We start from the raw sequence: 15,538 nt of genomic DNA on the forward strand, positions 1-15,538 counted from the left end.
TATATATATAAAAAAAAAACATACAACGACACTACGACAAAGACAACAAAATAAACTAATAAAATAACTAACATGCACAATAAATTATTTAAAAGAACTAAATTAAATCTAATTTAAAATGTTAATGATAAAATAATACTTATGTTAATCATGTCTTAATTTATTTAATATAATTATTAAATAATATAATTATTGTTTATTTATCAATTTGTTTATAAGTCCTATAATTCCTGTTTATTTATTAAGTTTGTTCAGTTTAAATAAAATAAATAGAGCACAGTTTCATAACATTTCTACATTATATCTTCCTAAATGCACACTAGAACAATTCCTTACAATACCAAGATGACTACAGCACTTTCACTTTTGGATGAACTAATCCATTAAATTAAATTAAATTAAATTAAAATTAAATTTAACTAATCCATTAAAGAGCGTCATTCTAACCGTAGCTCCTGGTTCTTGACATTAACATCCGCTCCCTCTTTCAGTAAAAGCTCAGTCATGTTTGCATGGTTTTCCATTACAGCCAGCATCAGTGGAGTGTTGCCATCCTATCAATCAAACCACAACAAAATAAGATTGGACTGCATTAACTATCTTACATTTCAATGTGCAAGAAGATCGCTTTTGTATCTATAAGTGCATCTGGCTCAACCAATGGTATGAGTAAGCTTTTTAGTGTATATTATGCAGTACGCACTAAGTAGAAAGTTAGTACCGTAGTAGTGTTTAATAATGTGAAAATCTGAAGTGGGCCAGAATAGTTTCACCTTGTTCGGTGCGTTGATGTTGGCGGAGTGTTCCAGGAGCTGCAGCACCACAGAAAGGGAGGGGATACGTGCGGCCAGGTGCAGTGCTGTGTTTCCACTGATGTCCACCAGGCTGGGGTCAGCCTCATGTTCCAAGAGCAAAGAGACGGAGCGGTCTTGTTCACACTGAACTGCCTACCAGACATCCTTAACAAAAAAAAGACATACCAGTCAGCAACTATTTCTATGTATATGATTTTACAAGAACAAAATGAATGTACCTTCATTAAGGCGGAGCAGTTCTGATTGTCGCATAAGTTCAGCTTCACTTTGTTCTCCACTAAGAAGTGAAGTGCTACCATTAAATGATTCTTCATGCATCATAATGTGAACGAGAAATCAAAATAGACCCTATTCACTCTTTTAATAAACATTTTTAATATCATAAAGGTTATTCCAAAGAAACATGCTGTTAACCAATAACCAAACACCTATTTAGACATAGATTTAGCAAACGGGTGTTAGGTCAAGCTGCATTCAAGTATAGAAACAACCTTTTTTTTTTAACAATCCCATAAATTCTCTAATTTTCATGTTGAACATGGAAACAGTTACTTTATAGATGTAATAATTCCGACTTGTTGAACATTTAGATTTTTATAAAGAAAACATATTTTAATGAAAAATAACTTTTACTTAAAATGGCTAAAGAAATTGACTATTTTTTTGTACTTAATGAACGTTAAGTTACATTTCATGAAAAATACCAATATGTCTAACAAATATAAAAAAGTATTTGCTTAAAAAATAATATGGGTCATTCTTTTGTAGTTGGGAAATGAAAATGTTAGGAAGGTAAAAAAAAGAAAAGAAAAGTAATACAACTACTGGCCAAATCACTATTGCTGAGCCCTGAAGTAGATGTCTGCCTTACACACACTTTCTATAAGATTAAAATCTAACAGAGTTCAAGTGGCAAGTTCAATCTTCCATGTGAAAATCTCTGTCAGTCGTAAGATTTCGTATTTTCATTTTGCTTTGTCCACTACAAAAACAAAACAGTTTCAGTTCATCAACCATTACCTGTTTTCCTTATCCAACTGGTTTAAATCATTCTTTTTGGCCAGCTGTCTGAGTTTGACCACATCTCCGCTGAGTGCAGCCTTATGGACTTTCCCGAGGTCTTTCTCCTTCACATCGTAGCTGGCCGACAGCACGCTCCCCGTCTCGGAGGGGCTTGGGGAGCCCTTCTTCTTCTTGAGGATGAATATCTTCTTCATGGTCTGTGACGGCACATCTCCATCAGCAGACTGTCATTTACCTGAGCTTCAGGTTCTGATCACCTTGCGTGTCTCGTCCATCCTTTAAAAATAAATCCTGCAAAGAGGATTAGAGTTATTTGATAATGACAGAGGCACAGGTCAAACTGTCCAGTGAACGTTTAGTTTGTGAAACTTCTGTTTGATCATGATTTATTCAAACAGAGTCACAGACTGAACAAAGTGTACTATAAACCCCATATAAAAAGATACTGTGGGCAAAAACCATGCTATGGTTGCAGTATTAGATGGTAATATCATGGTATTTTATTCATATAGCATGTTGTTTACAAGGTGCGCCAAGATACTGTTAAAAACACCATGGTATTTTTTTAAAACCATGGTAAATCATTGGTTTCATGTTGAATAAGCTATAAAATATAGAACAATATATTGTATTATAATGAAATGCGTCAAACAAAGCACATATAAACAGTTTGATTAAAGAAAAATGTGATATATTTATATTGTTTACAAAGAAAATCTTATAATCTCAGAGTGATCAGATTAACAATTAACAATTATAGTCAACGTGGCGAGTTTATAAACTCACCTACATTGTCGTTTCAGTATGGGTCGTCTATTTTTGGATATCAAACGAAAAATAAAACACGAAAGGATTACAAATGATGCTCGTTATCGAGTAAGACACATAGAGAAGCCGTGTTTACAACGCTAGCAAGCTAGCTGCATCTGTTACCATGGTAACAGTGTGAAGCTCCAATTTAATCCTAACAATTATTTTTTTGTACTACATACAAAACGGTTGAGAAATTTCAACAACTATTCTATATACATTTTAAATGTGTCGTCATTTAGTTTTATGTTTAATAAAATTAACGACACCGATATCAAAGCGCGGAACTCATTACGTTTTGCTCAGTTTTCACACGGAATGTCAAACACGCCGACGTCACGATGGAGGCGGGGACTTCACCGCTCTCTTCCTGCATTGGACGGTTTGAATCAATGACAGGCATGCGTATCATCCAATGAGAGCACAGCTAGAATTCCTCTTGATTGTGATTGGATAAGTTTGCATTGACAGACAGCAGTACTGTCTAATTGCATGCACTGATTATAAGGTCCCGCCCAGAATCGGCGGTTCGTAGTCATTATTTGTCAGAGGAGAATTTTAAACCGTTTGAGCGGGTGGCAGGAAAACAAGAGTGAGTGGAGCCGAAGTATTTTGTCATGTTAAATTAGCATCTAATGTTTAGTAACATAATAGAAGCCAGGATTATAACTTTGGATCATCAAATCTTTGTTTTTGCAGCGCTATCGTGCATACAGGCTAAAGAGGTAACTTAACGTTGGAGGCCGTTATTGTGCTGCTGGTTAGATTAACGGTAGCTAGGTTGGTTAAGGATTCGTAAAAATGTCAGAAATAAACTCACATTTAAGTTATTTCTATGTCATATTGTTTAAATGTAATATACTTACGCCAAAAAGGTAACAACTGAAACGTAATATATAACGTTAGTAGTTTATCTTATTCAAGCACCTGCGGCTGTTTCTGGACTGCGATCGGAATAAGGATTTCCTTTATAAAAGCAGAATTAGATTAAATGTTTTTATACGTGACTGTAAAAATGTTAGTCATAACGTTAAAGTTTTAGTAACGTTACGCAGTAATCTAACGTTTCCTGGATCATAAATCATTGAAATAGTTTTCCATTGTCTGGAGAAAAGCCGTTTAAATTCTCGATTTTTTTGTAAAATAATCGATGCCAAATAAAGCGGTTTCAATGCTAGATCTGGAAGCAAATGAGATGCATGTAATTATAAACGAGTGTGGGCCTTTTCTACTTTGTTGTCAAGTTTGCCACGACAAAGCAAATGCATGACAACTTGGGAATAATGCCCAGTGGTCATAGCGTAAAGTTATTTTGTGACCATTTGCATGCAAATCGATTTTATCCCCTGAAATGCCACTGTTTACAGATTCTTTTTATTCGTCAGAGCTTTCCTTGTGTGTTTCCAGGGACGCCACCATGAGTTCCTTGCCGGAGACCACGCGCTCCCTCATGGAGGTTTTTAATGGAAAACTGCAGAGTTTTACTAATGAAATCGACAGTGTCCACATGGTGTGGCTGGAGGAGATCCAGCAGGAAGCGTATCGCATGTTTTCGAGGTGAGAGACTGTAAATGTGAGGTGGAGTATGTTACACTTCATACTGTTGATCTATTGTTACTAGTGGCTTGTCACTTTTTGTGTAAAAGCCTTTGTCCTTTGGAATGTATTATTAGACTGTGCTGGGTTTAACACTGTGAGATAACTTCTTTTTTTATTATTATTATTATTATTCAATTCAATCTTTTGAAGAGAGTTTTAACAAAGTTAAGTCAAATTCAGCTAGAGTTTTCAGCAAAAATTAATTGTAAATGCCTGAATTCTGCAATTTTTCTTGTCATGAATATAACCACAGAAGCTGGCATTGCTTTGAAATCAAAGAAGCAAACTATTCAGGTTATTAGACCTGCTCATAAAGAACACGTTTTGTTGTGCTGCAGTGACTTCAGCACCGAGCCAGAACTCATGCCAAAGACTCCGTCACAGAAAAAGACAAACCGCAGGAAGAGAGTGTCGATGGAGCTCAACGAGTCTCGCAGCAAAAGACGGTAAAGGATTTACAGTCTTTGTTAATTTCCTTGGTACAGAAACATTTTACAGGTCTACAGCAACATCTGTTTATATTCATATTTCATTAGAGTTATTTGTTTTGTTTTTGGATTTCTACAATTTAGATGGTTTAATAAAGTAATCCTGCGGTCCTGTAGGGCTACAATATTTATTTTTTTAAGTAATTTTAAATAAGTTTCTGGATAAATTGTAATTTTAAACCACTGTAGGTTTCCTGTGTCTGTTTGACTATAGAATAAAAATCTTTGTGCGTGTGTACAGTACAGACCAAAAGTTTGGAGACACAAGAGTTTTCTTTAGAACTATGTTCTCGTAGCTCAACAGTGAAACATGGTGCCAACACTGTGAAGGTCATGGGTTTGATTCCCCGAAATGCAAACTCAAATTAGCAGTTTTTTTCCCTCCTACAATGTAGTATGATGTCATTGTCTCTCTGTAGTTTCTCCAAGGGGAAACGCAGCAACCTGCGTCGCTCCTCAGTCCAGATGACCCTCACCACCCTCTCAGAACTCGTCACGCCACACGTGCCGACCGACAGCTCTGAGAGCCTGATGGAGGAACCTTCTCGCCGCACGCGTCGCAACAAAACCACTGCCCCAGCTGAAACCGAACCGGTCAAGCGTAGCACCCGTAACAAAGGCGCCAAAGCTAAGGAGGTGGAAGAAGTGTCAGAGAGCGTTCCAGATGTGAATGAAGCCATTGAGGTGCAGGATTCTGGCTCCAATCAGGATCAGATCCTGGTGTCTGAAGCAGTGGTGAAGATTCCCTCCTCGGAGCGTCTGAGTGCAGATTTGCTGCTGAATGCTGGTGTGTCTCCGGGCCGATCCGCTAATAAAATCCCCATCGCTGCATTTGGGTTGCAGACGACACCTCAGGGATCATCTCGGACATCAGCTCGGCGCTCGCTGGTGGTACGCCGTTCTCTGGTGGGCCTCAGGCAGAGCATGACCCAGGAAGCTGTTCGCAGGGCATCTCGGCGCTCTTTCCTGAAGAAGAAAGCCAGACTGGGAACCTCGACTTGCAGCAGCTCTGTCAGCGGTGAGACACTTACATTTACAGTCACCGCTACAAAACTAAACTCATATCATTTAGAGTCGCCAACTACAGTTGCAATGGTTCGAGGTCGGTTTGAATGCCTTTAATAGGATTTATCGCTTCATCATTTGTGCTGTTTAAAGTGATTCAGTTTCTTTGTTAGCTTTGTCATTTATATCTCCATTGCTCTTTCCAGAAGATATCTGTATGGATGTTGAGACTGAGGAAATGGAGAACAAAGAAGAACAGTGAGTGCTTTTACTTTCTGTTTCAGTTGTTAAATTGTTTCTTCTGGGATTCAAAACCATAACCTTTCAGTTAGCAGTCAAAGTTTCACTGTCCTGTTTTAGGGTTGATGCACCGCAAATTGTCACTGAACCAGCTACTGAAACCAAACCTGAACCAGAAATACTCGAAACTGAGGTGAGAAGAACTTTCTGCTGTGGTTTTTATTTACCTTTGATTAAAAAAAACACAAGAGCCAGATTTAAGGCCTATTCACAGCAAGGACATTAACCAGAAGGATAAAGTTTGATACATTTTTCTAAATTTAAGAAAATCGCACCAGAGCTGTTACGATGACTTTACGGAGGAACAACATAATAGATCACTTTTCGAATAAGTTTTTGCCGCTGATGAATTACACAAACCTTGACAGCAATCCGATGGACAGGATGAACATTAGATCAGATCTCTGTGTATCAGTGGCCGATTTCAGAGTGCTTGTGTATACAAAAATCTCACTGGATTATTACGATTAATGGAAAATGAGTTTTGTAAAATGATACTTCCTACTAACACATTAAAGCAAATGTTGAAATAACTGGTGAAAATAGTAATGGCCTTGAACTCTTGCAAAGTGCTCTTAATTCATAGTTCTGTGTGAACAGGCCATAAGCAAACACAGTATGATGTTAGAAACTATTTTATTGCGATTTGTAAATAACTGATGGGTGGGTGCTTTCGTAGGAACTTGATCCCAAGAAGACTGAAGAAATGGAATCTAAGGTAAAAGACACACTTCCAGAAGAGATTGCTGAATCTAGCACCACTGAGAACTGTCGCTTCACACGATCCATGGCCCGCCCTTCAGAAACTGGTACATGTCTAACAGATCTGCTGATATAAAAAATGGAGCGTGTAATTGGGTTGACATATAAGATTTGATATTCATTTACTTATTTTCCTGTAACAACAGATGGAGCAGAATCCAAAGAAGGTGACCGGTGAGCTCACTGCTAATTTGTTTTCCTCATTATAGTTGGTGGATTTATGCCGAGTGTTTTCTAATAGTCTTTGTGCTTTTCCATCAGGCCTACGCGTTCAGGCTCAAAGCGTCACGCAGCTCAGGAAAGCACCACACCCAAGAAGAAACAATCCCCTCCGAAGAAGTGCCTCACGGTATGTATATCTGACCCACCGTATTGCTGATCATCCACCAAAACTAATCCATTAAGAAGCCACAACCATCTTTTGAGTCTTGTAGAGAGGAAAAGCGTATTTGTGGTTATCTGTGGGGTTTTTTGCATTCTGTAAAAAGGATTTTTAATGATTTCTTGACAATGATTAGCGAGTCTTGGATTGGACCAGACAATCCATTATGTGTCCATTTGTTGTGTCCCTGTAGAGTACTGCTCCACACATGAGATCATTCTTGCAAACGGTGCAGAAGAACCAGATGCTTATGATGACGCCTGGGTCTCTGGGCCGCAGCACCATCATAAAATCCTTCATCAAACAATCTGCCACCAAAACTGACACCAAGGTGAGCAGGGATATTTCTGTATTTCAGAGTAGTCTAATATGTTTGGTTGCATTGACTATAAATATTTGCTAATGTGCTTCTCCAAGTAGAAGTTATTTAGTTGGTAATTGTACTTCCTGTCTCTCCCCCTCAGTTGGGCTCTGGCTCTGTGGTGAGTATAAACAGTGAATCAAGACTGAGGTCATTTCCATTTCAGTCACAACTATTTCTGTTTGACTATTCCCATGTTATGAGTGGCCATTTGGTTGTACTGTTCAAAAGTTTGGGGTTGGTAAGATGCTTTTATACAGCAAGTTTCCTTTAAATTAATCAAAAATGAAAGTGAATACAATTATAAATAATTCAAAAAAAATTTTTTTTAATGAATGCTGTTCTTTTGAACTTTATTAATCTTAAGAGTCCTGAAAAAATGGGAAAATATATATAAAAATAATAAACGTAAAACGTTTATTAGCAAAATGAGTAAGAAAGCTTGGAGGCACGGCATACACCTAGATGTCAAATAAAGTTACACAAAGTTTCAATAAAATAAAAATCAGCAGTCACTGTGGAACCAATTCAATAAGAAACAAATGTTTTAAAAAAACTTCCAATATCACCTTAGATAGACGGCAAAAGTCAACAGGCTTTTAAAAATCCAAAATATTGTCAAACAGATGCTTTTTCATTTCGTAACTAAATCATCCACCATGGTCTTGTCTGTCTCACCTCACCTTTCTTGTCAGTGTGCTTGACTCAATCTCCTCACTGGATAAATGAAATCTGATCTGTGATGAAACTGTTGTTTAGCTTAATTGTAGTGTCTGTTCTTTTACTGAAATTATTTTTATTACTGTAAAAAATCTTGCCTTGCCTAACTGGTGTTGCAGCTTAAATGTCAGCACAGTCTATCGCGGGAAGCCTATCTTATGGTATTGCAGTTTTTACTTTTTGATCAAATAAATGCAGCCTTTGACTTTGTGTGAATATAAGTGGAGAAAAAAAATATATATATACTGATCCCAAGCATTTGAACAAGAGTGAAACTCATACTTAAATTCATTTAATAGGCACTTTGTCACTAAACTGAAATGACACCGTACCATTCAGAATTTGTCAGATTAACCTCGTCATTCAGGTGGTGTGTGTCTTTGTGGTTGGGGAAGTTCACATTCACCCATTTTTGTGTTTGAGACCTAAGCAAGAAATCTGTCTGTTTTTAATCCATGTTTCTCATGTAAAGCAAAAATCCATGTCCTTATGTTGTTTAGCTCTAGCTTCCATCATCCTTGTTTGAATTTTTTTTTTTTTTTAACGAATACTCTAAAATTACCACTTTTCCTCCAGGAGCGAGAACGGCAGAAATGGGACGCCTTGAACAAGAAAATAGAACAAGAGAATGAACGAAAGAAAAAGATTGAGGAGGAGAGACGAAAGAAACAGGAAGAAATGAAAAGGTGGGAGAAGGTGCTTTTTCTGTGTGTGTTTGCCGTTGATCGATTTTGTACTTTAGAATGAATTATAATTATTAATCTAGATTAAGTGTGAATGCAAATCAGGACACACAAGTGAATTCTGTCTGCTTTAGGAAGCGGGACGAACGTTTGAAGCGGGTTGTTGAGGCTCGAGTGAAAGGTGAAAAGGAGAAGGAGCAGGAAAAGAAAAAGAAGATTGAGGAAAAGATGGCACAGCTGGAGAAGAAAACTGATATGGTACTTAATCAACCCTCTGAGTAAATCACTCGCATATACAGCTAAATCATCACTCTTGGAGACCAAATGATGTCTGATATTAGCAAAGGCTGTGTGTGATTTGGAGGCTAAGTATAAGTTTTTGCATATTTTTCCTGACTTAGCGCTTAAGAGTTTCACTCTCCGTCAAGCATTCCTTGCTTTTTTTTTTTTTTCAGTTCAACTGAATGTTTGCGCAGTGCACCTGTATTAGATGTACTGTAAACTCTAGCGTAAAGGTGCACGACTCGCCATTGCTTTGGTGAGAGCAGAAAGCGAGAGAGTCTTGCATGCATTCAGAAGTGGCATGATACTGGTGAATGGTATTTTTTGCTGTATGTCCGTGTCAAAATAGCAGCGTTCCTTTTGGAATTCTTCAGCTTTTAAGAACTGCCGGGTTCTCTGGTAGTAGGCGGAACTAATGCAACGCCAACGAGTCTAATTAGCTGGTGCTCACCTATTATCATCTGTTTTGATTTCAGCAAATCAATTCTATGGAATGCAGACAACGTGATTAGTATTCATCAAATCTATTGTGTCTGTTTCTCTCTCTCTCTCTCTCTCTCTCTCTCTCTCTCTCAGCTGCGTGTTGAGCGGTTGGCTGAGGAGAAAGCCAAGAAGAAGGTGGCCACTAAAAGACAGGAAGAGCTGGATCTCCGCAAGAAACAGGAGGAGGCAGCCAGACAAAAGAAACTTCAGCAAGTTGTAAGTCAACCTCGGCCATTAAAGTGGAGAGTCAATGTTGAAAGAAATTCAAGTGTAGGTGATGGATGACCTCAAATAATGGAAGTGTACTTTACAAACAAATTGTGTATTTATTGTTCTGCAACAACTTTCCTTTTCGATCCAATAGCAAATAATATCAAGCTTAATATGGTAGAGAGAGAGAGATATATATATATATATATATATATTTACATTTCTTATGCTCATCAATGCTGCATTTATTTTATCTACTGTATAGTGTACAGTTATATTCTGAATCTATTTTCTGTTTGAATATATTTTTCGTTTGAAGGACAGCTGATTTTTCAGTGTCATTATTCCAGTCTTTAATGTCACATAATCCGTTAGAAATCATCATATGATGTTGATTTGCTGCTCAAGAAACCTTTATTACCGTATTATAAAAGTTGAAAACAGTTGTGCTGTGTCACATTAATTTAAGTTTCTGTGTTTTTCAGTCTTTGAATAGAAAGTTGAAAAGAAAATTTTTTGAAATGGAAATGTTACTATGATTATATAAATGTTTTACTGTCACATTGGATAAATTTTGTGCATGCATATATGTATGTGTATATGTGTGTATAATATATAGATATATATATATATATATATATATATATATATATATATATATATATATATATATATATATATATAACACCGTAATTCCTCAAATGAAAACAGGTAGTCAAATAAACACCGGGCCTTGTAGTGGCTGGGGGCATGGTCAACACGGACAAATAAAGGCCGGGGGGAAATTTGTGCAGCAGAGCCAGATAACGAACGTACACACCCACTGCCGGAGTGTTTCTCGTTCTCAAGTCAAGAACCGGTTGCATCGGTTTTCGGATCACCAGTACACTGAACCGAGAACCGTTTCTGTCTGATTATTTTTTTTTTATTATTATTTGTACTGATCCCAAACTTAACCAAAAGCTAATTGTAGTTAACCATTTATATTCTTGTCTTTTTCTTCAGGAGGAAGAGGAGCGGCGGCACCAGGAGATGCTGGCCAAACGCAAGGCTGAAGAGGAGCGAGAGAAGGCCCGCAAACTGGCCGAGGCCACACGTGCTCTGGAGCTGAAGAGGGAACAAGAGCGGGAGAAAGAGAGGGAGCGCGAACGAGAGCGGGAAAGAGAGCGAGAGCGGGAAAGAGAAAGACAGGCGGCAGCTGAAAAGTTGGTGGTCATTTTTTGTGCACTTGTTTGAAATGAAAGCATGGCACTCAAGAGTTACTAAATACACGTTTGTGTCTTTGTAGAGAAAGACTAGAGAGAGAGAAGGCTATTGCTCTTCAGAAGGAACTGGAGAGAGCAGCCAGAGAGAAAGAGAGGATGGAGATGGAGGAGAAGAGGAAAATGGTAAGGATTTTGTTTGTTGTTCTAATGACTTTTGTTATTTTTGTCATTTTAAAATTTGCAACAAGATGTGTAGATGGTTAGTTTTTCTATTTCTATCATGTGGAATGCCACTAGTCCCACCCCCTGGCTTAGTACACTTGTTAACATTCCCATAATCTTATCAAATTAGTTTGTTCCATTAACAGGAAGAGCAGCGGAAGGCTGAAGAGGAGAGGGAAGCCCAACAGAAACGTGTGGCTGCAGCTGCAGCCTCTGCCCCGGCGCCCCCTACAGTTACAGCACAGGTAACTACCAACACCTAAAGTCAATTGCCCTTGTTTTTTTAGGATTTATCATATCCTCAGATCCACCTTTTTCCTTAACGTGGAAGTAAGCCTATGGGTGAGGCTTCTGGATCATTATCCGCTATACGTAAATGACAAAAATAACACCTGTATCTGTTTGCACCAAAAACCAGTGTGTTCATAATTAAGATAATACACTAAAATAATATGACAAGACACCAATTTTCAATATCAAGCAGCAAAACAAACTGTTTTGTACAGTTAAAAATAGCTGGACGTGGATGAGACCGGTGGCTAGACCCATAGAAAGGTGGATAGTATTTAGTCATTTTGAGTTGGCTTTTACATGTATTTACATGATTGTACAATTGTATAATTTTTTTTTACTTTTTTCCATTTAATTTAGTAACTTATTTGAATGTATTAATTTTACCACTTTAACTAACTTCATTCAGTTAGTGGCTAATTCACAATTAAATTTTACTTAAGTTATTCGTGTAATTTATGTTTTGTTTAGATTTTTACCTAACAATATCCAAATAAAACTCAATTTAATTTGTGTGTAAACTGGGGAAATTATTCCAACCAGCAAGAATTCTGGCTCCCACTTATTGGTTCTGTGCCCATGTGGAACACAGAACAGTCACTTTAAGAAGTTACTCCTTACTGCCTCGTGGGGTAAGGATGATCATGAGAAAGGTGAGGGATCAGACCAGAACTACACTGGAGGAGCTTGTTAATGATCTTAAGGCAGTTGAGACCATATTCACCAAGCAAAACATTGGTAACACACTACACTACAATGGACTGGAATCCTGCAGCTTACGCAAGGTCCCCCTGCTCAAAAAGTCACATGTACAAGCCCGTTTAAAGTTTGCAAAGAACATACAAATGATTTATGGAAAGTTTGGGAGAAAGTGCTGCAGTCAGATGAGACCAAAATTGAGCTCTTTGGCATTAACTTGACTCGCTGTGTTTAGAGGGAGAGAAATACTGATAGTAACCCCAAGAACACCAAGTCCAGCATGGAGGTGGACACATTATGTTTTGAAGCTTTCTGCTAAGTGTACAAGACGACTTCACCGCATTGAGGTGCAAATGGACATGTACTGTCAAATCTTGGAGAACCACCACCACATCTCAGCCAGAACACAGAAGATGGGTCATGGATGGGTCTGTCAGCATGACTATGACCCAAAACATACCACCAGGGCAACAAAGGAGTGGCTCAAGAAGAAGCACATTAAGGGCATGGAGTGGCCTAGCCAGTCTCCAGACCTCAATCCTATAGAAAATCTGTGGCAGGAGCTGAACCTTTGAGTAGCCAACAACAGCCAAAAAACCTTAAGGATTTAGAGAGGATTCGTAAAGAGCAGTGGATCAAAATGCCTCCAGAGATGTAGACAAACCTGCTTTACCAACTACAAGAAACAATTTGCCTCTGTGCTTGCCAACAAGGGTTTCTGCAAGTATTAAGACTTGTTTTCAGATACTATATTTTACTCACTGAAATGCAAATCAATCTCTAACCTTTTTGTACTATGGTTTTGGTTGATATTCTCTCGCTGTACATTTAAAATAAACCTATCATACAAATTACATACACATAAGTGGGCAAACTTATAAATCAGCAGGGGATCAAATAAATATTTTCCCCACTGTATGTATGTATATGTGTTTGTTTTTGTATAAACAAACACATACACACACCATCAATAAGCATGTCAAATATGCTTGTGTAGATTTTTTTTTTGTGTATTATGAATAATTTTTCATTTTTTATTATTATTATTCATACATGCCTGCATTAACAGGTCTCTGCCACAAAAACACAAGCAGCTAACATGCTCAACACAACTATAACTAAAAGTTCAGCTTTAAAACAGACCGTAGATATTGAGGTAAATGCCTGTGCTTTTTTATTTTATTTTTTTGTACTAAATTCCAAGCATTTAATATATGCATCTAGTAAATATTTACTAAAACTCTTATTCCATCCACAGAACTCTGTTCTGAGTACTCCAGTTGGGAAAGGAGCTGCTCACAATAAGACCGTAGATCTCGGACCTGGACTCAACGTGACTGTGGACATTGAGGTGAGGTCACGGCAACTATTGTGTCTTTTTCCACCGCTGAAGGAGGGAATGTGTCAGAGAACATTTCTAAGCACAGAAAAGTTCCCAGAGAAGCAAAGAGATGAAGAGAAGCCCTTGTAATACAAGCAGAGTTCTTCTAACTTGAAGGAAAAAAACAACTTGATGTCTGGAACAGGGGATTTCTCACCCCATCTCTTGTTTTATACTTTGCAGCAATCGCCACAATCATACCAGATCACCCCAAAGGGCCAGAAAGTGAATGTTTTAGTGAATCCTGAAGATTATGGCATGGACCAGAACAGCGATGACTCAACAGATGATGAATCTGCACCCAGAAAACCCATCCCGTCCTGGGCTGAGGGTATGTTTATATGTAGTTACATTTTACGTTATGTTCCATCTGGACCGTCAGAACTCTGTTCATATGTTTATTTGAAAGTATTTACTGTATTCCCCTAATGTGACGTGTTTTTTTGCAGGTATGCAATTGCAGCAAGCCGTCATGAAGCAATATTACAATCCAATAGATCTCCATTCATATTTTGGAGAACCTGAACCTCCCAAACTGGAGGCGATCTTCAGGCGGACTAAACCTCGCTTCTTTAAACGCACTAGCTCTGCTGTCTGGCATTCTCCACCACGTTTGGGAAATCTGGGCAATTGATAAGCAGATGTATTATTATTTTTTTCCTACTTTTTTTTTCCGTCATTTTTATGTTTTCTTTTTTACTTTGAGCTCACTTTAATAAAGCTTTTAAAAGTCTGTATGTAGGTTAGACTGGAGAAGGAAAAGAGCAGAATGTGTTATTTAGATTACACACAAGATGATGCCCATTCTCAGTTTCCTGCTGCTGAGGGCTCATGTTTATTTTCCTGCTTTTAAAAAAAAAGAGAAAATGGGACTGCCTTGTCACAAATGTATTTAAATATAGTGTTAAATGTTATAAATTTGGAAGTGTACACGGGAGCTGCTACAAATGGGATGGAAAGATAGAAAATCTGGGGATGTTGTCCGTCTACAAAATTCACTTCACAGAGTGTCAGATTTACTCTGGACTGTTAATAAAAGGTATCATTTCGAAGTGTGTGTTTGTGCGTGTGATTTGAAAAGTCAGAAAACATGTTTGACAAAAAAAAAAAAAAACTTGAGGAAAAATTATGAATTGAAATGCTATCATTTTCTAATGTCTTTGTTCATTTGTGTCTTTCAGAGAGAGATAATACCAATTCCTTACATAATACCTAATTGGAATAGCATTGTGGAGAATATACCTTGGGAGAAAGTATGGACCTTGCCTCATAGATATCTGCTTACCAACCAAGTAAAATAAATAAAATTTAAGTTAATTCACAAATGTTACCCAACTTAAATTAGACATTGACGTGAGTTGCTGTTTTTGTCATTCTTCTGAAGAAGTCTTCATTCATTTATTTTGGCAATGCTCCTACACTGAATAATTTTGGTCAGACTTTTTGGCATTCATTCAGTGCTATTTTGTAAGTGACTTCTCTTTTTGTTTTCATTTGGATTGTTTGACCATTCAAAACAGAATACTGGAACATATTACATAATTAATTTATGTTTCCTGTTAGCTAAATTTCACGTTTATAAACAAAAGTTTACTGGCTATAAACCTCTTTTTTCTTTATTCAAATTGGACTTAGACAAATATGTGGAAACTATACCACATCCAGACTTAAGAGAGGGTTCGCGAATATTTGAGTCAGATCGCTACTTCAGAGCGGGTTCGCGAATCATTTGAGTCAGATCGGGACTTCAGAGGGGGTTCGCGAATCATTTGAGTCATCTGAATCATTTGCGGGATCGGACTTCAGAGCGGGTTCGC

At 37.7% G+C, this 15,538-nt stretch overlaps 1 protein-coding gene across 5 annotated transcripts; it reads left to right on the forward strand.

The window, feature by feature from the left end:
* Positions 1 to 3,166: 3,166 nt before the first annotated feature.
* Positions 3,167 to 14,773, forward strand: LOC113043497 (inner centromere protein-like). Of its 5 annotated transcripts, XM_026202926.1 has the most exons (22): positions 3,204 to 3,240; positions 3,348 to 3,373; positions 4,056 to 4,205; positions 4,586 to 4,693; positions 5,155 to 5,753; positions 5,947 to 5,998; positions 6,101 to 6,173; positions 6,720 to 6,849; positions 6,949 to 6,976; positions 7,064 to 7,151; positions 7,378 to 7,515; positions 7,649 to 7,666; positions 8,842 to 8,951; positions 9,083 to 9,206; positions 9,807 to 9,929; positions 10,929 to 11,128; positions 11,212 to 11,311; positions 11,497 to 11,595; positions 13,410 to 13,496; positions 13,599 to 13,691; positions 13,905 to 14,052; positions 14,171 to 14,773. In XM_026202926.1, exons 3-22 carry the CDS (start codon positions 4,066 to 4,068, stop codon positions 14,353 to 14,355), a joined length of 2,643 nt encoding a protein of 880 aa, XP_026058711.1. In that variant the 5' UTR covers positions 3,204 to 3,240; positions 3,348 to 3,373; positions 4,056 to 4,065; the 3' UTR covers positions 14,356 to 14,773. The 5 variants fall into 5 exon arrangements, with proteins under 5 accessions (XP_026058710.1, XP_026058713.1, XP_026058715.1 ...); XM_026202925.1 differs by lacking the exon at positions 3,348 to 3,373 and having other exon boundaries at positions 3,167 to 3,240; XM_026202928.1 differs by lacking the exon at positions 3,348 to 3,373 and having other exon boundaries at positions 3,167 to 3,240; positions 5,950 to 5,998.
* Positions 14,774 to 15,538: the final 765 nt, after the last annotated feature.

The sequence above is a fragment of the Carassius auratus genome, chromosome 25 (genome assembly GCF_003368295.1).
Source record: "Carassius auratus strain Wakin chromosome 25, ASM336829v1, whole genome shotgun sequence".
Taxonomy (NCBI): Eukaryota; Metazoa; Chordata; class Actinopteri; order Cypriniformes; family Cyprinidae; genus Carassius; species Carassius auratus.